At 38.4% G+C, this 20,666-nt stretch overlaps 2 protein-coding genes and 1 pseudogene across 6 annotated transcripts in view; 2 read left to right on the top strand and 1 right to left on the bottom strand.

The window, feature by feature from the left end:
• The window catches only part of LOC120468239 (uncharacterized), a 163,549-nt gene extending 160,117 nt beyond the window's left edge, over positions 1 to 3,432 (top strand). For all 4 annotated transcript variants that reach the window (XM_089129070.1, XM_039656937.2, XM_039656934.2 and 1 more), the window contains one exon: positions 2,578 to 3,432. In XM_089129070.1, the coding sequence (XP_088985196.1) occupies positions 2,578 to 2,584 (7 nt within the window). In that variant the 3' untranslated portion in view covers positions 2,585 to 3,432. The remainder of the gene's footprint in view (positions 1 to 2,577) is intronic.
• Positions 3,433 to 4,540: 1,108 nt separating this feature from the next.
• On the bottom strand, positions 4,541 to 7,260 carry LOC148981815 (uncharacterized; annotated as a pseudogene). Its single transcript, XR_016155349.1, has 5 exons — positions 7,136 to 7,260; positions 6,624 to 6,711; positions 6,399 to 6,493; positions 5,423 to 5,453; positions 4,541 to 5,215 (listed from the first exon to the last, which is right to left on the bottom strand). The product of XR_016155349.1 is annotated as an uncharacterized LOC148981815 (transcript).
• Positions 7,261 to 13,408: 6,148 nt separating this feature from the next.
• LOC120468248 (uncharacterized) lies at positions 13,409 to 20,381 on the top strand. The gene is made up of 8 exons (XM_089129270.1): positions 13,409 to 16,636; positions 16,857 to 17,219; positions 17,480 to 17,566; positions 18,366 to 18,440; positions 18,649 to 18,677; positions 18,769 to 18,843; positions 18,960 to 19,028; positions 19,138 to 20,381. The coding sequence occupies exons 1-8, from the start codon at positions 16,252 to 16,254 to the stop codon at positions 19,210 to 19,212; spliced, it is 1,158 nt and encodes a 385-aa protein (XP_088985396.1). The 5' UTR covers positions 13,409 to 16,251; the 3' UTR covers positions 19,213 to 20,381.
• The last annotated feature ends 285 nt before the right edge of the window (positions 20,382 to 20,666 follow it).

The raw sequence follows: 20,666 nt of genomic DNA, 5'->3' as shown, positions 1-20,666 counted from the left end.
CTCCTCTCCACCTATAGCCGGTGTGTGGTGAGCACAGGACACTTGGTTGATTGATTGATATCTATTAACTTGCTCAACCAACAGGAATGTCTAATTTGTCAGTTCAGGTCAATGCAAAATGCTGACAGTAGTTGGCACTCATGTAAAGCAGAAATGCTTTCTTTCACTTTTATTGTCCCAATTTACATTTAAGTCTCCCATTAGAACTTCCTCATTATTAAAGTCACTAACACTCAGAAGTGCCTTAAATTGATAAAAAAAAATCTACTTTTGTTGAAGGCGGACGATAAAGACATAAAACAGTAAATGACATTTCTGCTGAGAGTGACGCTTTAACTCCAACACATTCAATTGTGATTTCATTAGGCCAAATTATTTGGGTACATTTTAAAGAGTACTTCATATACAAGAACACCCCTCCCCGTTTACCTTGATGCATATCCTTTCTAAAGACATTGTAGCCTTGAAATGATACCACTGCTTGTGGAGAAGAGGGCTTAAGTCAGGTTTCTGAAAGTCCCAAGAAATCTACATATAAGTTAATAGCCGTGTTTCCAGGGCTAACGCCGAGCCGAGCAAGTGGCCTCGGGCCTCAAGCACCGGGCTTGCGTTTCCACTGCCGGGCCAGTAGCCCCGCTGCGCTGCCCTAAACCCCGCCTCAAACACGCCTTTCTGGATCAAACGTCATACAACCCAACCCATTTCAGCAGGTATTATGAATTTATTTATTTTTAAGTTAGGAAGATTGCATGTACTGTATATTAAAGGGTTAGTTCACCCAAAAATGAAAAATTGAAAAATTAAAAAAAAATGTAGAATGAAAATTATGTCATTAATGACTCGCCCTCATGTCGTCCCAAGCCCTTAAAACCTCTGTTCGTCTTCGGAACACAGTTTAAGATATTTTACATATAGTCAGAGAGCTTTCTGTCCCTCCATTGTAAATCTATGTACGGTATACTGTCCTTGTCCAGAAAGGCAATAAAGACATCATCAGAGTAGTCCATGTGACCCCAGTGGGTTAGTTCGAATTTTTTGAAGCATGGAAAATACATTTTGTTCCAAAAATAACAAAAACGACAACATTATTCAGCATTGTATTCTCTTCTGGTTCTGTTGTCAATCCGTCAATCCAAGTCCAGTGACGCTGCTGACGTGTTATCTGGTGTGTCGTGTATTCGTCTTTACTCCCTTAGACTGTAAACGAAGCTCGGGCGCACAAGATAACACGTCAGCTCGTCTTACGTCAGCGGAATCGTGAACATGGATTGACACCAGAACCGGAAGAGTATACAATGCTGAATAAAGTTGTCGTTTTTGTTATTTTTGGAACAAAAGTATACCGTACATAGATTTTCAATAGAGGGACAGAAAGCTCTCGGACTAAATCGAAAATATCTTAAACTGTGTTCCGAAGATGAACGGAGGTCTGACGGGCTTGGGACGACATGAGGGTGAGTCGTTAATGACATAATTTTCATTTTTGCGTGAACTAACCTTTGAACTCACCGGTCATGGCTGCAATAGTGTCCCGATTGTCTCGCGAGTCGCCACTAACAGAGGGACGGTGACCCAGCACATCGTCCATCAAGTCGAACCATGGAAAGTTCCTTCTCTAAACTCCGCTTTGTCCACTGTGCATTTTAATCTTGAACAATACCTGCACCCACAACCTTCAGAAAGTTCAGCATCGATGTATTTTATAACGTCCTCATTTCTTCACACGTCGTCAAAATTGACGTTGTACTCTTTCTTTTAAAGAGCTTTGGTATCCTCGACAGACCAGTGTAGGCGATTCTCCTTTTCCAGCAGCGATTATTTTGCGCGATATAAAAAGTGAAATGTGCATCTTGCTTCAGATCATAACTTTCCCGAACACCGATAAACTCCGCCTTTTACCTTGAGCACGCCTCTAGCTCGAGCCGGCCCGCTTTGGCCCAAGGTATTCGACGGGCCAGAAATCCTGGCCGTAAGCCCCGATCAAGCCCCGGAAGTGACGGTGGAAACGCTACCGGCCCTGGCACCCACTAACACGGCTCAGCCCTGGCCCGGCAGTGGAAACGCGGCTTATAAGAAGATGCTCCAATTGTTCCCTCTTAGGGGCCATACTGTGTCTGTTCAGATGGCCACCTAAGAGCCCTTTGTTTTTACACTGTGGATCCCATAAAGTCCTGGCTTGAGACCACCACAGACACTAGATATCTTGTTCCTTTAAGACATGAATAAAGACACGGGAACCCCGTATCTCAAATCATGTACTACAGTTTCCTGATAGTCAACTGATTTTATTTGGTCACTTCATATCCACCACACTCTTTTCTTATTTTTTGTTTTGTTTTGTTTCTTTTTTCTACACCTTGTCGCAGTCATTATGTGAACAGGGGTATATTTTTTTTCATGCTATTTTTCATGTTACGTTATTATATCCTGAGCAATCATCTAATTATTCAATCAAAATATGCCATCTCTGTTGTAATCAGATATCGAATTATGTGGAATACTACGATGCCAAAGAACTTGACTACTACATGTTGATACTCCCTTAAAAGTTGTAACCTTTGTGTACTTGGTTTGCAGATTATAAGGAACAGACCACCACAGACACTACACTGTAAAAAGTAATAAGTTGACTTTACTAGGAAAAGCTGTGGAAACTGATTGCCTCAAAATTTTCAAGCAAATTAGGTCATTATTTTTGAGTTGATACTACTCTCTACTTCTTTGTAGAGTTAACTTGTGTATTTGTAGAGGTTACCATAAAACTTGAGTACAGGTAACTTAATAATCTCAAGTTAAGGCAACTTACAGATTTAAGTTGAGATTTGTAAGCAGAACTTACACAAAACAGTTAATTTAACATGTCTGCTTGTTCTACTTACTAGAGGAATATGTGGAAACTGATTGCCTTAAATTTCTCAAGCAAATTGTACTCAAAATTCTGAGTTGAGAATACAAAGAAAGACAACACATTTGGCAAACCACTAGAATGTTTATTTGTTCAACAACAATATGTTAAAACATTACTGGCCCGCCAACAACATTTTAGAAATAAAGCACATAATGCACTCAAGAAAAAAAAAACAAAGTACTAAAGACAATAAAAAAATGTTTCTTTGTTTTTAACATCTTTACAAAGTGGTTGAAAGCAGAGCATGCAAGTCACACAGTTTGGTACAGAATTCCTTTCCTACTACAGTTCTCTTTAAAATTCTCTTCTTATAAAACTATTCCAAAACCAAACAAGTAACATCCTTTTAAATAAGGATTTTTTTTCTTTCCTTTTTTTCTTTTCAACAATTGAAAAACAGTGAAGTATCTATAAAACAGTACTGAACAATTTTCTTTAGAGTTCTCTTAAATGAACACTCCACTGTTTTATTTCATATTAAGGGGATAGTTCACTTTGAAATTAATTTTTGATATGTTGTATCTTACTTCAAGGGCATCCAAGATGTAGGAGTCTTTGTTTCCGCAGTGGTTTCAATTTTGATATTTTTAGGTCAAAGCGTTCTTGTCTGTCAGTCACATAATGCAGGTCTATGGTCACCACCACAAAGAGCATGCACAGAGAAGTCAAAATTAAACATGATTTAATGACTCGTAAATGTAAGTACACATTGATGGCCTAAGACAAGAAACGAGCGGTTTGTGTGAGGAAACGAACAGTATTTATATCGTTTTTACCTCTTGTTAACAGCCATGTCCAGCTGATCCGGATCAGATGTCCAACTGAACCGTATTGAACCATGTCCAACGTTCTGCAAGAAGTGATCTCGCGCGTCTACGTCACGCATTGTTTACACAGAGATTTACCGTTCACTAAACATATTTAGATATATCGAAATCATTTTTTATTGCGATTTCCTGTATATCTAAGTATGTTTAGATCTTCACAGTGAAAGGTAAAACTTCCGAAATCTCTGTGTAAACAATGAGTGACTTAGACGCGCGCGAGATCACTTCCAGCGGAACGTTGGACATGGTTCAGTTCGGTTCAGTTGGACATCTGATCCAGATCAGTTGAACATGGCTGTTAACAAGAGGTAAAAACGATATAAATACTGTTAGTTTTCTCACAAACCGCTCGTTTCTTGTCTTAGGCCATCAATGTGTACTTACATTTACAAGTCATTAAATCATGTTTAATTTTGACTTCTCTGTGCATGCTTTTTGACGTGGACCCCCTAAACATCCATTGTATGACTGACAGACAAGAACGGTTTGACCGAAAAATGTAAAAATTGAAAATACTGTGGAAACAAAGACACCTACATCTTGGATGCCCTTGAGGTAAGATAAAACATATCAAAAATTAATTTCAAAGTGAACTATCCCTTTAAACTATGTTATTTCCTCACAAAGACGAGTTGATACATACCTCTCACGTCTCAGTGCGTGCACTCAATCGCTTTAGCGCGACGCGACACATTGATAGCACTTAGCTTAGCACAGTTTATTCATTAGGATCCAAAAAGAGATGAAGTTAGAAGCGACCAAACACCTCCACGTTTTCCCTATTTAAATACAGTTACACGTTGTTAAGTAGTTACATGACCGAGAATGGTGTATGATTACACCAGTGTAAAATGGATAACTATAATGTATGGCGGAATAGCACTTGAGAGCACTTCGACTTGGCGCAGTAATATCATCATTCCTAAAAAATCCTCTCATCATCAGTAGTGATGATATTACTGTGCCAAGTCGAAGCGCTCTCAAGTGCTATTCCGCCATACATTGTAGTTCTCCACTTTACACGCTTAGAAAAGCGGCACATTTTATTTTGTCACCATACTTGGTCGTATAACTACTCGTGTAGCTGTATTTAAACAGGGAAAATGTGGAGGTGTTTGGTAGCTTCACTGCTTGGATCCTAATGAATGAACAGGGCTAGTTAAGGGCTATCAAAGTTTCGCTGCACGTCAGAGAAATTAAGTGTACGACGCACTGAAACGAGAGAGGTATGTAACAACTTGTCTTAGTTAAGGGAATAAAATAGTTTAATATAAAAAAAATGGTGGAGTTCCTTTAAAGACAGCTCATTGCTTGTGGAAGATTTTCAAGATCATCCACAACCACTGTACCTTCCAGAATAATTGCCGTTGTTGTGGCATCAAGATGCAGGGAGTAGGGTATGGCAGCGGTTGCAGACGATTCGGGAATCACTGTCAGAATACATTTCAATGTTGGACATATCTTCATTGTCATCACAGTCCTAAAAATGGGAATAGCATATAACAAAAATTAGGTCATAGAACAAGACATATTTTAACGGAACACTCCACTATTTTTTCATATTAAACTATGTTACTCTCTTTACTAAGACGAGTTCATACATACCTCTGTCGTCTCAGTGCGTGCACTCAATGGCTCTGGCGTGCAGAGACACTTTAACACTTAGCTTAGCCCAGTTTATTTAAACAGAGAAGCGACCAAACCTCTCCACATTTTCTCTATTCAAATGTGGTTACACGGCCAAGTATGGTGACACAAAATAAAATATGGCGGTGTTTGGTCACTTCTAACTTCATCTCAATTTGCATCCTAATGAATGAACTGGGCTAAGCTAAGTGCTAACAATGTTTCTCCATGCACCAGAGCGATTGAGTGCAGGCACTGAGACGAGAGAGGTATTCATCAACTCGTCTTTGTTAAGGGAATAACATAGTTTAATATGGAACAAAATGGTGGAGTGTTACTATAAAGGGATAGTCCACTCAAAAATTAAAATCTTGTCTTAATTTACTCACCCTCAAGTTGTTATAAACCTGTATGAGTTTTTTTTTTTCATCTGCTGAACTGAAAAGAAGATATTTTGATGAATGTTGGTAACCAGACTGTTGAGAATAGCCATTGACTTCCATAGTGGGAAAAAAAAAACTATGGAAGTCAATGGCTAATCTCAACTGTTTGATTACCGAACTTCTTCAAAATATATTATTTTGTGTTCAATATAAGAAAGAAGCTCAAACAGGTTTGGAATAACATAAGAGTGAGTAAATAACAACATCATTTCATTTTGGGTGATCTATCCCTTTAAGAGCACATAGTCATTAAAATATGAAACTAAATTAATAACCCTTTGTGTCTAAATGTAAAGGCCTTTTCAAAGAGGACACAGCAGTGAATCCAGGGGGAAAAACATTCATCAAACCACTGCATGAAAAGACAAATAAAACTGATGGCCGGTTATATAAATTAAAACTAATATAAAATGTATCTTCTAACTGTCTTTTTTCTTCTAAACTCTTAATTTATCTTTCACTTTCTTTTCTCCAACCCTTACTTTGTTTCACTGTCCTGACAGTTTTTCATGCCTTTCTTCTTGCCAGATATCAACTGTTTGAAGAACAGTTAGACTGTTAAACAAGAATCACATCAGTGATGAAAATACTTACAAAAGATGTATTGTAAAAATCATTGTGGTCCTCCTCGAAAAGTAGTGGTAGGCCATGATGAAGAACGATGTTCGTTCCGCATTGATATTAGATTTCTGCAAAGTTATAAAAATGTATATTGAATAGCACTCGATATTAGCAAAATGTCAGAGCAAAAAACAACAGTAAAAGCAACATATGTTTTGCAATCGAGACATAATTGTGATAATATGTCGATGAGCTTACGTCATTTTGAATCTGCTGCAGAATCTTAAGTTTGGAGCCAATATCTCCAGATTTAGCCTTGAATTTATTGATGAAACGTTGAGCGAATCTGTCACAAAATAAAGACAAAATAAGGTAATAACTGCTTGTTAGTTACACTTCTTAATTAATGCGTCATGTAATTAATTTTCATGTGAACGACACGTGAGCATTGAACTTTCTAGAAAGAAGGAAAGTTACGTTAGCTGCTATCTAGGCCGCACAGCCAGGGTTTTTACATTTTAGATAAACCCCAAAATTAAACGATTAACACAGCATACAAACTGTAACTAATATAAAACACGTGTTCAGTAAAAATCGTTTTTTAATCTAGTAACTTATGCCGCTTGTCTCAACTGGTCTCATTCGACATAAAACTAACGTTACTTCAGTGTGTCTTTTCCTCTTACTGCACAATGAGCAAAATAAATTCTGTTTTTAAGCTATACAATGACATTAAAGTTGATAAATAGTTGTCCAAGAGGCTAGCATACCTAGTTTTGCTGCCGCATCCATTCCCGAACACGAGCTGAAGTCCCTCGTCGATCTCGTCTCGTCTGGACGTCTTCCTCAAGTTCAACCGTCCAATTGCGCAAATGCGCATGCGCGAGTTGAAAAAAAAATAACCGAGTTGTTTCGTCTTATGCTGAAACTTAATAACCAAAGTAAATATATAAAGCTTTGTAACTAAAAATATAAAGGACTGTGAAGTAGCAGGCTTGCTTTTTATTTTCCCAGTTATTTTTTAAGCGTGCAGGAAAAAAAGATTTAGAACCTATTAACTATATATTAACCTATTAACTATTTTCAAACTAATTGTATGGTATTTACTAAAAATGTTGTTAATTTCACTATTATTATTATTATTACTATCCAAATTCTGTGCTCCAGAAATTTGCAACAGTGTGAAAATGCCTTTAGTACAATACACTTACCAATCTTAAGTACAATGTACTAGATTTGTTTAGTTTGACTATTGCATCCACCTAAAAGTTCACAGTACACAGTGTAATCAAGTTAAATCAACTAAGTTTCTAAAGTAAGTTAAATTCACTAGTTTTTCTTAAGTAGAATCAGCAATTACTTTTTACAGTGTAGAGATCTTGTGCCTTTGGGACATTAACAGCAGAGAGTTGAAGATGCCATGAGGAGGAACAGACCACCACAGACACTAGATCTTGTTCGGCTTGCCAAATATATAATAACTATGTAATATAATAACTAGTGCTGTCAAACGATTAAAATATTTAATCGCATTAATGTAGTTAACTCGCTGTTAATCGCAATTAATCGCACATTTTTATCTATTCTAAATGTCTCTTGATTTCTTTTTGTACCTTTTTTTTCTCATTTTAATGCTCTTATCAACGTGGAAAAATGGATCGGCTTGCTTTGTGCAAATGTTTTTTTTTATTGAAAACGTGTTCAAATTCCCAATAAAAAAATTCTCACTTGGAGCAAATAATCTCTCACACAATGTAAAACTGTCCATCAATAAAAGGGTGAAAGAAATACTGATTAGGTCCTGATATTGACGTGGGGGCGAAGAATTCGCATCAGCTGTGTGTGTGTGCTTGGCGGTATAATCAAGCGGTATTTCAGACTGGATGTGCTGCGATGATGATAGCTCCGTTCACAACGACAAAACACACAGATCACTTTGGTCGTGTCAATGGAACCATTTGGCAAGTTTTTAGTAAAGTAAACTTTCCATTCAGAATCTTATTGGCATCCATTTCGGCGTCTTGTGCTCGTCATCCACTCAACGTAACGCTAACCAACTTTTTGGCCGGCTCGCAAGCCCAAACGAGTGTGTGCGGCGTGCCTGTTTTGTTTCCGGTCTAGCTAGATCCGCTTGTGCTTTGGTCCTCGCGTCCTCGCGCGGCGCAAGCTATTGAAATGGTTTCATAGCACAGCGCACGCCGCGTCCAGTTGCTAAAGCATGTGTAAGGCCAAAAAGACATTAATCGCGCGATAAAAATAAAATGGGTTTGCGTTAACGCCGTTAATAACTCGTTTAACTGACAGTCCTAATAATAACAAAAACTTGTACTATGTTTAAATATATAAAAAGTGTAAGCATCATGCAAGTGTATTTATTTGCACTTTAATTAAAATATATATTGGCTATATTTATAACAATGTGCTGAAAATTATCATTGATACAATGCATTGAAAGTAAACTTTCAAAATACATTTTTAAATATCCTGAAGTTATATATTTTAAGTTAAATTTGAGAGAAATGTTTAAGTTTACTTGTAACACAAATAAAGTGTACTTCAATATCACTAATCAAGCATGTAATTAGTCCCTGCAGGCCTTCCAAGTACTCCCAAGTTGTTCCAATTTAGCACACAAATGTACACTAAATAGACTTAAAGGTCTGCTCTACTACTACATCGACAATGCCTTTAGAAAGCACAGCAGAAATGTGAAGTCGATCTGACTAAATCCCTAGGAGGAGTTCGTTAAAGTATGTAATGAGTAAATCATCCAAAAATGGCTTCTGTTTGAGTTTAGGGCATCGCTCCAAGAGACTTTTCTGTGCGTGTGGACATGGTAGTTGTACCATAGAAATTTCGTACATGTCGGTCAAACATGCGGCGGGGGCTGCTTTGTTAAAGGTCACTTCCTGTTGCCAGCAGGTGGCGCTATGACTGGGTGAATGTCGGCATGTAGATTTGTTCAGGGTGAGACTTGTCAAATGTGTAAAATTTCATGCAGATCTGGGCATTTATAGCCAAGTTACTACAACTTCCTGTTCCATGGTGAATCATCGACGCCACGGACACGCCCATCGACGAAAACGCGCAGATAGCATTTTGCTAAAATGAAAGATTAGTTAGAAAGAAAGAAAGAACTATTTAATTTCCAATATGATGGTTTAATAGAATTTAAAGCGCTAACAGAGAGTTTAATTTTTATAAAAATAGCATTCTGGTCAGTTAGGGGTGTTGGAAGAATATCAACAAAAGTACTATGAATGTCAATATATTTAGAGATTCGGCAAAGTCTATATGCAGCCTTGTTGCTCCAGGTAAAAGCTTTAGTATAAGGGAATTTGGTCCTCCAGACATCAATTACATCAAGTCTCTCCATTAATTAAATAAACTTTGAATTAAGTGATGAGGATTAACCAGGTGACCATTTATCAAGAACACTGTCAATTGCAATATTGAAATCCCCACCTACAGGCTAACAAGCAAATACTTTGGATTTTTGTTCAGCTAGTATAGTATATATAGTCTACTTCCTATAAACTCAAGAAAACTTGCTTTCTCAGACCTTGAATTAAAACCATAAATATTGGCCAAAATAATAAAGTTGAATTGAGATTAATGACATTACACAAACGAGCGACCATATGAATCACATTCTGTTGGCCCGTTTTTTAAATTTGTTTTAATTGACAAATAATTCAAATTACAGATTTCAGCATACACCAAGAATGCTTTACATGACAAATATCACATGTCCTGAAACAAGTTAAACAAAACAAAAAGAAACAAAAAGAGAAAAAAACTAAATATTTCTTCGGGGTTTTTTTTTGTTAGTTTTTTTGACAAGTTCAATGTTCATAGAATTTGGTAAATGTGTGGGCATTAATTAAAATTAAAACAATCCCTCCATAAAGTTTAACAACATTTCATTCTTTTTATTTTTAATTAATTTTAATGACTTCCTCAGTAATTCAATCTCTATTAAGAATAGGCTACGATGCATTTTGCAAATTTTTTGTTTATGGATATAATATTTACCATGCAAAATGAAGAAATTCACCACATATTCATACAATTTGCTTTTGTGTGTGTGTAAGAATATTTAACATCTTTTAGAGATCATTTATAATTCACTTTTCTTGGGGCAAGAAGAAAATGGCTAACATTTTTAGATAAATCACAATTATAAAACAGATGAGCCAAGTCTTCCTCATTTACATTAAAAGAAAATTTGTTGTCAATGTCCATGAATTTGGATAACAAAGCTTTACACGGGTAGATTTTATGAAGTATTTTAAAGTGTCTGTTGGCGCGTTTTCGAACATTTACGGTTGCTGAGATCCTCCGTCATTGAGTTTCAGTGCGCATGCGCTGCGAATAACGTCGCGCTGCTGAGGCGGGTTGTATTTCAGTGAACGAGAACGATTAACTGAACTAGTTTCAGCGTCGAGTCTTCTGAGGTGAGGAGAGCAGTGACACCGGGCGGACAGGTTTGGTCGTCATTTAACAGCGTTCCTTTCTATCTTGTCAATCCCTGGCCAGGACCGAGCGAGTGTTGGCGACGCGGCTTGTTAAGACTTCTTGAGAAGATAAAGAATTATTGTGACTGTCTAAACACCGTATTTCCTCCTTTATTGGTACTCCTTATTTAGGAGTGTAACGCACTGTCACTCATAGCATGTCTATTTGACATCTGCAGGAAACGTCCTATAGATGTCTTGCAAATGAGCAAACACTCTTAAAAATACGTCTTCCAGATGTAAATAGGACATCAAACAGCCTTGTGCTATCTGGGACATTTTACATCTCATGTGTTGGGAAAAGTGAGAAGAGACTTCGGCAAAAGGCGGATTCGAACTCGCGACGAGCACATTAAAATCTGATTCACGCGCTTTGCGCGCTACGACCTCAGAACCGGTTCCCTATTGGCATCGAGTTTCGGTACCCGACCCTAGACCTACGCCACTTCAGCTGTGACGTGACCGGCGTCTTTTTTCATGAAAGACAGGCACTTAGTGCAAACATACGATCCGTTTTAACAAACCGTCCCTCGCGGCCTCGAAACACTACTGGCCCACCTGCGAAACTCTCGACTCTCCCGATTGCCACTGGTGTCCAGGGCCCCTTAGATCAGTGTTTCCCAACCCTGTTCCTGGCGGCACACCAACACTGCGCGTATTCTTTGTCTCCCTTATCAAACACACCTGATTCAACTCATCAGCTCATAATCGCATGGGTTAATGAGCTGAGGAGTTGAATCAGGTGTGTTTGATTAGGGAGACAAAGAATACGCGCAGTGTTGGTGTGCCGCCAGGAACAGGGTTGGGAAACCTTAGATGTCGTGGGCCCCTGGGCAAGGTCCTGTATCCTCACTTACCTCACATACAAGTTCGTTGTCTGAATATTACACTGAATGAGGAGACTCGTGAAATTCACTCAACTACATTCATTCAAATGTAACACATTAAACATCACCGCCGATTAACAACCACGTATATAAACTAGCACTAAACAATATTATCCCTTATAGATTAGAATAGTATTAATACTTTAACCAGTTATGTGGTGGACTTTAGTATTTATGCTAACCATGTGCTCAACATGACAAACTCATGACTCAGTATTCATATAGCAAAACAACTGCGTTAAACACGCGCACAACTCGTTCATATTATTAACAGTGTTTTATGCTTAAATCCGAAGTGTTTTTTTTTTCCATTATAATTTGCAGTTACCTTGTTAGTAACAAGACAATGAAGAGAAGGACGCATTTGTCTCTGCATTTACTACGAATGAAGCATCACTAGCGCGCGGGTTACTATGCAATGCGTGCGACGACGTTTGCATGGCTGAATGTCTTCCTCTTATCTGAGTTACAAAGTATTTTTTTAAATAATCCATGCGATCACTCCCGTCCCGTGTGATAACCAATCCATTTTAAATTAACTCAAATACAATACTTCAACTTTCCATATCCACCCCAGCCCGTTTACCTTCAGGAGTCAGAAGGCCTACTGTCCTCGCTTAACTGTCAGACGGCGGGCGCGTGCGAGTCGAAGGCGGATCGACGTCATCTTGTTCCTATGCCAGACACCAAACCATGTGCTGAAATTTCCTAAAAACTGTGGATCAGATGGGGTGCACTGCCCAGAACCTGCCTAACTAATCAAGTTAACTTGAATATCACAGTCAGGTGTGTGTATGAGGAACTAGGTTTTGTGTAAATCATTGAAATAAAAATATTAGCAACACTGAACCAATCAAATTAACAGTGAACTTGTAAATGGTTTGCAGCAACTATAGCAAACATTTCTTGGACAGGAAAAGATGAGCAATTCAGTCGTAGAAAGAAGAGGAAGTGTTTTCTGAATGTGAGAGTTCACAGCCGTCCGCCTAAACTGGGTTCAGAGATGATGTTGTGTGTGGGTGTTTAACAGTGCGGTCAAACTAACTGAGTTCTCAACGCCAGCGAAGACATACTTCTGAAACACCATTACTGTGGACAGCAAGTTCGGTCCGACACTCGTGAAGTGTGTGCAGATACTTTCTGTTTCACCAAACTGAGCTGATGTTAATCCTCAAAATACCTTAAAAACTGTTTTAGAATTCATTTTATACAAGTTAGTCGTGGAAATTGGAAACCTTTTTAGAAACAAACCAATTGTATCACTAATAATGTAATTATTTTTTAATTATATGAGAGTAACAGTAATTCTCTTGTGTACAAAAGTAGCCAATAAACTGTTCAGATCAGATGTGTGTTGAGCCAATGACATTAATAGTAAATGCACTTCTCGCAACACACACACACACACACACACAGAGAGAGCGAGAGAGAGAGAGAGCGAGAGAGAGATCAACACTTCACTGTCATGGACTGAAATAGTGTCACTATAGCAACAGATGTGAACAGGTCATCAGATGAGAGGAAGTTAATAACCACAGGAGGAGCTGATGATGATTAAAGGAGGAGCTGTAACTATATATAATGAAGAGGAAGAGCTGTCACTATATCTAATGAAGAGGAAGACGGACAGAAGCAGAAATGTCTGATCAGTGTGATCTGTGTCTGCTGGGACTGATCATTCTCTCTTCACTTCTCACAGGTAAAGAAATCTGTATTTTCTCTAAACACATTTAGTGGAATTAGTCTGGAAAGAGTTGATTTGAACATGCTCAGTTTATTCTTGCACACATTCACGTTGTGATCTCAGAGTTGTGTATTGATACACACACGTTATACAAAAAGATACACTTGAGAATCGATCATCCGTTTATTCGTCAACACCAAACGTTACACCACCTCGTTCGTGCTCTAACAACAACAACTGCACTTCTGGGAACTTCATAATATGAGTCACATTTTATTCCCTGTAAACAGTCATGTGAAATCTTAAACAATATTTATTCAGCACAGAGGTATAATGTGCATGAACACATTTTTAATGTCTTAAACTTAAACTCCCACTCTTAAAAAAATAATAATAATAATCTTTCAATTCAGCATACTAACAGGACTGAACAACAACTTCCTTGAACAGAAATACGGCCTAGTATATTTTAAGAAGCTCTCGAGTCCAACTCAAAGACAGACTGTTTTAATGGCTCTGGAAGCCCCAGACTCAATCTGAATAGTTATGCTCAGAGTGTCTCCCCCTCGATGTAACCCCTCCCCATTAAACTCTATGATAATGTGAAGGTGTGGGTGTACAATGAGGCTGATTGGATTACCATCTCTACATGACACTGTTATGCTGATGAGATCAGGGATGGGGAATTTCCAGTAACGAGCTGAATCCTGTGCCTCATTTACATGCTTTGTTTCAGAGTGTCTACACCTCTATGTAACCCCTCCCCCTTGTAAGGTATATGAACACAAAGTATTTTGCCTTTAGTCAGTCGCTCTATGGGATTTTAGCAGATATTAAATGTCTTCAGGAAGAGTTTCTACACATGGATTATAATGTTCTGCTTATTGTTAGCTACACCAGAGCCCATCTAACGGAGAGCCTTGGCACTTCCTATTAGCCCCGTTGTGGATCATCTTGGTTGCAGTTCCATTAGAATTCCACTGGAGGTGATCGCGGGCGAGCGCAGAATGAATGGGAGTCTATGGGGCTAAACGGCTAAATGTGTCTCTTTCACCTGCTTGTCGTTAAATTAACATAGATTTTATTGTTGATTGCGCAAGTTCAATATAGATTATAGGCCAAAAGTTGAATGAACGAGTACTTATGTCCTTTTGATTTCTTACAGATTTCATCACAGTTTTGAACGGATTTTTAGAACAGATAAGTGAACTTAAAAATGCAATTTTCAGCTGAGTGTATTATCTTAGCCCTCCCTTTTTAATGCAACTTTCAAATTACTTGACAAAAAATTACATCCTGAGAAAAGTGGATTTATGTGGGTGAAACCCCATTGACTCCCATTTATTCTGCACTCGACCGCGAGCGCCCCCGCATGGACAGAGACGTGTTACTGCAGCCAGTCCAGAACCCGGACGTAACCAGCCAGTGCCAATTCTCTTCAATTAGACATTCTCTGGCTACACCCAGCTAACACCCATAAAATGGCATCTGCCTGCCTCTATGGGACTTTATCATAGGGGTGTCCTGACTGATTCAGTGTGATTTCCAGATGATGGAGGTTTTGCAGGATGCATCTGAACACATTCAGAGAATAGCTCTTCTCAGAACAGGTTAAAACACTGATAAAGCTGTGAAGCCCATTTGAGGAAGTGTCTAGAGACTGTGAAACATGGTGTCGAAATGTTCAGCGTTTTCTTATAGCCCAGAGTGTGGTTGTCAACCGTTTTTTTCAGCGTGTCACACTATGTCTAAGTTCAAGTTTCACAGGCCGCATATCATTTACATTTAGTGTCACCAATGCAAACTAACCAGATATTGAGCATTAAGGTATCTAAATGATTACACTTACATTTATTATTATTATTAGAGAGTATAATTCTACTTACCATTACCATTTTAACTACCCCAACTCTACGAACCTCCAAACTCCATCGGAGTCCGTTCCGCCTGATGCTTTTTTGTCTGAGGCTGTTTCGTCTGATGCCTAATTGTACGACACCTGACATTGTTTTTCCTGAGACCTGAAGCTTTTCAGTCTGAGGCATGATGCCTTGTCTTCATATGTCTGAGGATGTCCTAAAATGTACACCGTACCGCTGAGAAACAGCAGGAGAACAGGGGAACAAATGTATTATGTGCAATGATGAGAAAGAAGAAAAATGAAGCGATCTGGGGAGGAAAAAGGGAAAACTGGACAGAGCCAACACAAAGAAAAGAATAAAACAGAAAGGATCTTTCTCACCCGTTTCAACTAAACCTTCCGAATACAGAAGAAAAATGTAGAAAGAAAAGTCTTCCCTATACTTCCCTACTCTATCTATCAAAAGAACAATGACAGCGAACGGCACATGCCCCTAAACCTAGTGTGTGTAAACTAAATAAATCAGAACTAAGTGTGTCCGACGTACGTCACGTGACATCACTTCCCTTTTATATATGTAGAAATAAAGGCCAGCGCATCAGCCGTTGATTAGCATTATACATACGGGAAAGTAAAAGGAGGGAGTTGTGACCCCTATAGACAACAGTGTGCCGGATGGAAGAGCCGAAGTAAACTTCACAGAACTGCAAGAAAAACAACAACGCCAAAGTTTCCTTTTCAACTGTCGAGTAATTCCCTTGATGTTTATCAAACTTACGGGAGAAAAAGCACACTGATGGTCCACATCCTCGCCGTCTAGAAGCAAAACTGCTCCAGTAACTCCATGTATCCGCGCTCGCATCAACTTACAACTCAAAGAGCGATCCAAACTCAGCCGAAACTGGGCAGCTTTACAACAGAGCTTTAACACTCTCAGATGCAGTCGAGAGGACAAATATCATCATTTAATACTTCTGTTTATATCATCATGATCACTGAGATATACTGTGTTTCAGGAACCAGTGGAGACGATCATGTGTTCATCAGTTCTGGTGTAGATGTCTCTCTGTCCTGTAATAAAGATCTTTCTGACTGCAAATCAACATCATGGACCTACTATAACAGATATTCAGTAGTTGAACTGATTACTGGAGGGATAAAGAATAAACACACAGAGAGACATGAGAGACTGAGTCTGGAGTCTGACTGCTCTCTGAACATCAAGAACGTCACAGAAGAAGATTATGGAGATTACAGATGCAGACAATATGTGAACGGAGAACAAGTACATTATGCACATGTTTATCTGCATGTTCTTCATGGTAAGTTTATGATTTTGTGGTCGATATAAAAAGTGATCACACACTCACTGATAATGGCTGAGGCCGAAAAGCATCTGTGTGGACATGGTATAATAAATATATATTAGATGCAACTATAGAGAGTGCGGTTTTTCATCTTTATGTCAATATAAAAAGAGCAGATTCTCCCTTTAAACTCAGATGATGATTGAAGAGTCTGTGATTTGTGTCTTGTGTTCAGTTTCAGTGTCTCCATCATCATCATCATCATCATCATCATCATCATCATCATCATCTTCATCATCATCCTCACAGACTGAGATCAGTCCAGGCCGCTCTGTGACTCTCTCCTGTCAGTTTTATTCTGGACACTCTTGTTATGATTGGGTTCATTCTTGGGGATTTAAGCTGTTGTGGGTGAATCAGGCTGGTGTTGATCTGAAGACAGACTCCAGATATCAGATATCATCATCATCATCATATCAGTGTATCATCACTCTGACTACAACACTCCTGGATGAAGATGACAACAGAGAGTGGAGATGTCAGCTTACTCACAGAAATCAAGTCCTGACGTCAGTCAGATACACTGTCAAGTATTCAGGTGAGGAAACAGTGTTAGAAGAGCCTCATGATGTCAGGAACACTGAGGTCTATCAGTATCACTGAACCAGAACAAACTGAGGGAACAAAAGCTGCTTTGACTCTCACAGAAGAGGAACTCAAAGCGTTGCTTCAAACTAATGAACTGCAGTGAAGTCACAGTCCAACTGTTCACTCTTTATGTAATGTGATGATCACAGTTAAAATATGATGCTCATATTGCACAGTATGAATCATCTGAACTAACATTGATCTTCACAGCTCAAGCTGATTCAACGACAGCAGTGAATCCAGTCCACATCACACACTCTCAGGATCCCTCAACTATAAACACACACGTTTCTAAAGGTACATCATCACTGTCTTTCTCACATCAGTGCTTTTCAGTGCGTAATGCTGGAGTTATCTTCAGTGTTCACTCATCTAAATATGACTGTCATATTCTACAGGACCATTGGCACATTGAGTTGTGTTCGCTTCATTTCATGGACCTGTGTGGTGTGTGTAATTAGTGTACTTATTCATATTCCATGACATGTTCAGTATAAACAGTGAGAGTCGTGTGTTGATGAAAAACTCCGGTTCTTTCACTCGATTCTCCCAGAAAGCATCAGATGAAGACAAGATGTTGAGCCGTAAATCATACTGGGAACCATGAGTATGCAGCATGCATTGCGACATGAAGCATGTCACCATTGTTGAGATTCATATGTTGATTCTTGACGTCTGTGTGTGTCTAAAAATCCTGTAATATATTTAAAAATAGAAATTCAGAATGTCTGATCTGTGGCAAGAAAGTATTATGTATAAAGTAAATATTAATCAGGTCAGGAATAAGATTAGTGTATTCTACTTTATGATGCTAAAAACCTATATCACCTGATCCTCTTTGTTCCTGGCTTTCTTTGCAATACATGAAGTGTTTCAGTAAACAATGTAGTTTGCTACGCCTCACCTCGTGTCCTCCTCATCCTGGATATTATTATGAAGCATCTCAACTAACATTCATCCATTTCAGATCAAGCTGATTCAACAACACCAGGCACAAACTCTCCTGCAAACACAGGTTCATAATCACATCTTCTGTCTATAATTGTCCTCAGTCTGGCCTGTCCGTCTCTGACTCTGAGCTCGATCTCTTCTTCAGTCATAGGGATTTCTGTCGCTGCAGTCGCTGTTCTCCTTCTTGCTCTTCTCTGGCTGATCTGCAGAAAAACAGCTGGTGAGATTCACATTTACTCCTTTACAACAATTAAAAACAGTTCAGATGAGCAAACAAACACATCACATTCAGAAACATGTGGATTATCTGAAATCTCCTGCTCCTGTAATGTCAATCTCAACGAGATATCAAGTCAACAATCATTTAATGCTTCAACAAACTCTGATTGTGCATAAATACTCATATTTCACGAGGCACTTGTTTTCAGATAATAAAGTCGGGACTGGCGACTCTGCGGTGAGTTCAGGAATGCAGTGATTTAGATTTGATTATTGTCTTTAAAGCTCAATAAAGTGTCATTCATGCAGTTGAACTGTTTATTCTGAAGGTCAAAGATGAGGATGAACATAAAGGGACGTATGAGACGATCAACATGTCCATTCCTCCTGATCTAAGAGCCGATGTGAGTCTCTAAATCATCAAACATTACGCTTTAAAAGCTTTTGTGTTATTCTCCATGTTATAGTGAGAGAGATGTGTGTTAAACTCGACTCTCTGTACGTTTGCATTGATGTTTAGGAGCAGACAGATGATGTGACTTATTCTGAGGTCTCTTCTTTCAACACAAAGCCAGTAAAATCACTGGATGTGAGTCGACGCCAGCACACGAGTTTGACTCTCAGATAAATGATGCTCTAATAATGGTAATAATAATCGCTGTGGTTCAAACATTGATGGACAGAATCTGTTCTTTCAGGATCATGATACCGTGACTTACGCTGCCATCAGAGGAAGAGAAGATAAACCGCAGGATCAACTTTACAAGAACTAGACCTTCACAAATACACATTAATGACACAGATCATGCCCACTGAGCAAAATGATGTCCAAAAGACGTCTTTTCAACGTCTTTGTCACAAAAGTCGGACGTTGAAAAGACGTCCACTGAGGGGCCGGAATGAAAGTTTTTATAACGTCTTTTTTTGACGTGTTCTGGACGTCTGAAAAAGATGTTAATGGATGCTTCGTACAAGGTTAAAAACTAGTTCAAATGTGGCCATTTTCAACATTATTTATGGTATCATTTAGACAATTTATACTGTTTCTTGACCAAATAAACACTCTCAGGATGCATTAAATTAAAACTCAAGTTTATTTCAATGTAATTTCCTTACATTGTTTAGATGGTGATATTTATTTTATTTTGAGTCACCATTGTGGTGATCAGTGTTTGCTGTAGTTGGGCGCTTGGTCCCAATAATTAGTATTCTAGCTTTTCTTTGGCTGTTGTAACTGTGTGTTTGAATAACACCAATGTTGTGACAGAGAAAGCCAAGAAAATTGACTCTCATCAGCTCCTTGTTGTTGTTGATGATGGTGATGATGATGATGATGATGATGATGATGATGATGATGAAATCAACATAAAGTGGGCATTTAACGTTGTGTTTAGACTTTTGTGTTTGTATCTGGAGTTTATAACCACCAATGTTGTGGAACTGCATTAGTAGCATGGAAGTTGGACAAAAAGCAAATTTACACAATGTTTTGAGAAAATCTACCATAGAGTCACACACAGACATGAAGATTTTGCATATGATTCACAAAAATGGTGACAATAAATAAAAAAACGATTCATGCTGCAATGCATGATGGGTAGCTTTCATAGTACAAAACATCCTCGATTCCCAGGCTTTTTTGTTTTGGTCGTCGTTGAGAATCATATGCAAAATCTTGATATCTTGTGTGTGACTATCTGATTCACTTTCTTAAAACATATTATACACAGTGGTCATTATAAAGTTACTGGTCCAAATAATGCAGTTCTAAAAGGTGAATAATTATTTCAGATATAAAAACAGAAGTTTAGATGTTGTTTAATGCTTGCATTGCGTTGATTTTGTCATCATCAACAAGCAGCTGAAGACAGATGATCTTTTATTTTCTTGGCTTTCTCTGCACAATCAATGGTGTTATGCAAACAGTTACAACAGCCAAAGAAAAGCTAAAGTAAGAAGAATTCGGACCAAGAGCCCAACTAAAGCAAACACTGATCACCACAATGGTGACTTAAAATGAAACAAATATCACCATCTAAACAATGTAATGAGTTTTAATTTAATGCATCCCGAGAGTGTTTATTTGGTCCAGAAACAGTATAAATTGTCTAAATGAGGCCATAAGTTATGTTGAAAACATGTCCACAATGGCCACATTTGAACTAGTTTTTAATCTTGTCCGAAGGACCCATTAACGTCTATACCGGACGTCCAGAACACGTCACAA

The sequence above is a fragment of the Pimephales promelas genome, chromosome 3 (assembly GCF_988280905.1).
Source record: "Pimephales promelas chromosome 3, fPimPro1.hap1.1, whole genome shotgun sequence".
In the NCBI taxonomy this organism is placed as follows: domain Eukaryota; kingdom Metazoa; phylum Chordata; class Actinopteri; order Cypriniformes; family Leuciscidae; genus Pimephales; species Pimephales promelas.
Note: the sequence above shows the minus strand (reverse complement) of the source record. Positions and strands in the feature narration are given on the sequence as shown.

What these genes read in the sequence shown, in the direction of transcription:
- LOC120468248 (XM_089129270.1), top strand. Translation starts at nt 16,252, where the DNA reads ATGCAGTCGAGAGGACAAATATCATCATTTAATACTTCTGTTTATATC. An exon ending in AAACACACACGTTTCTAAAG is followed by an intron (nt 17,567 to 18,365) that starts GTACATCATCAC and finishes TCTCTTCTTCAG; the next exon opens with TCATAGGGATTTCTGTCGCT. An exon ending in AGCCAGTAAAATCACTGGAT is followed by an intron (nt 19,029 to 19,137) that starts GTGAGTCGACGC and finishes CTGTTCTTTCAG; the next exon opens with GATCATGATACCGTGACTTA.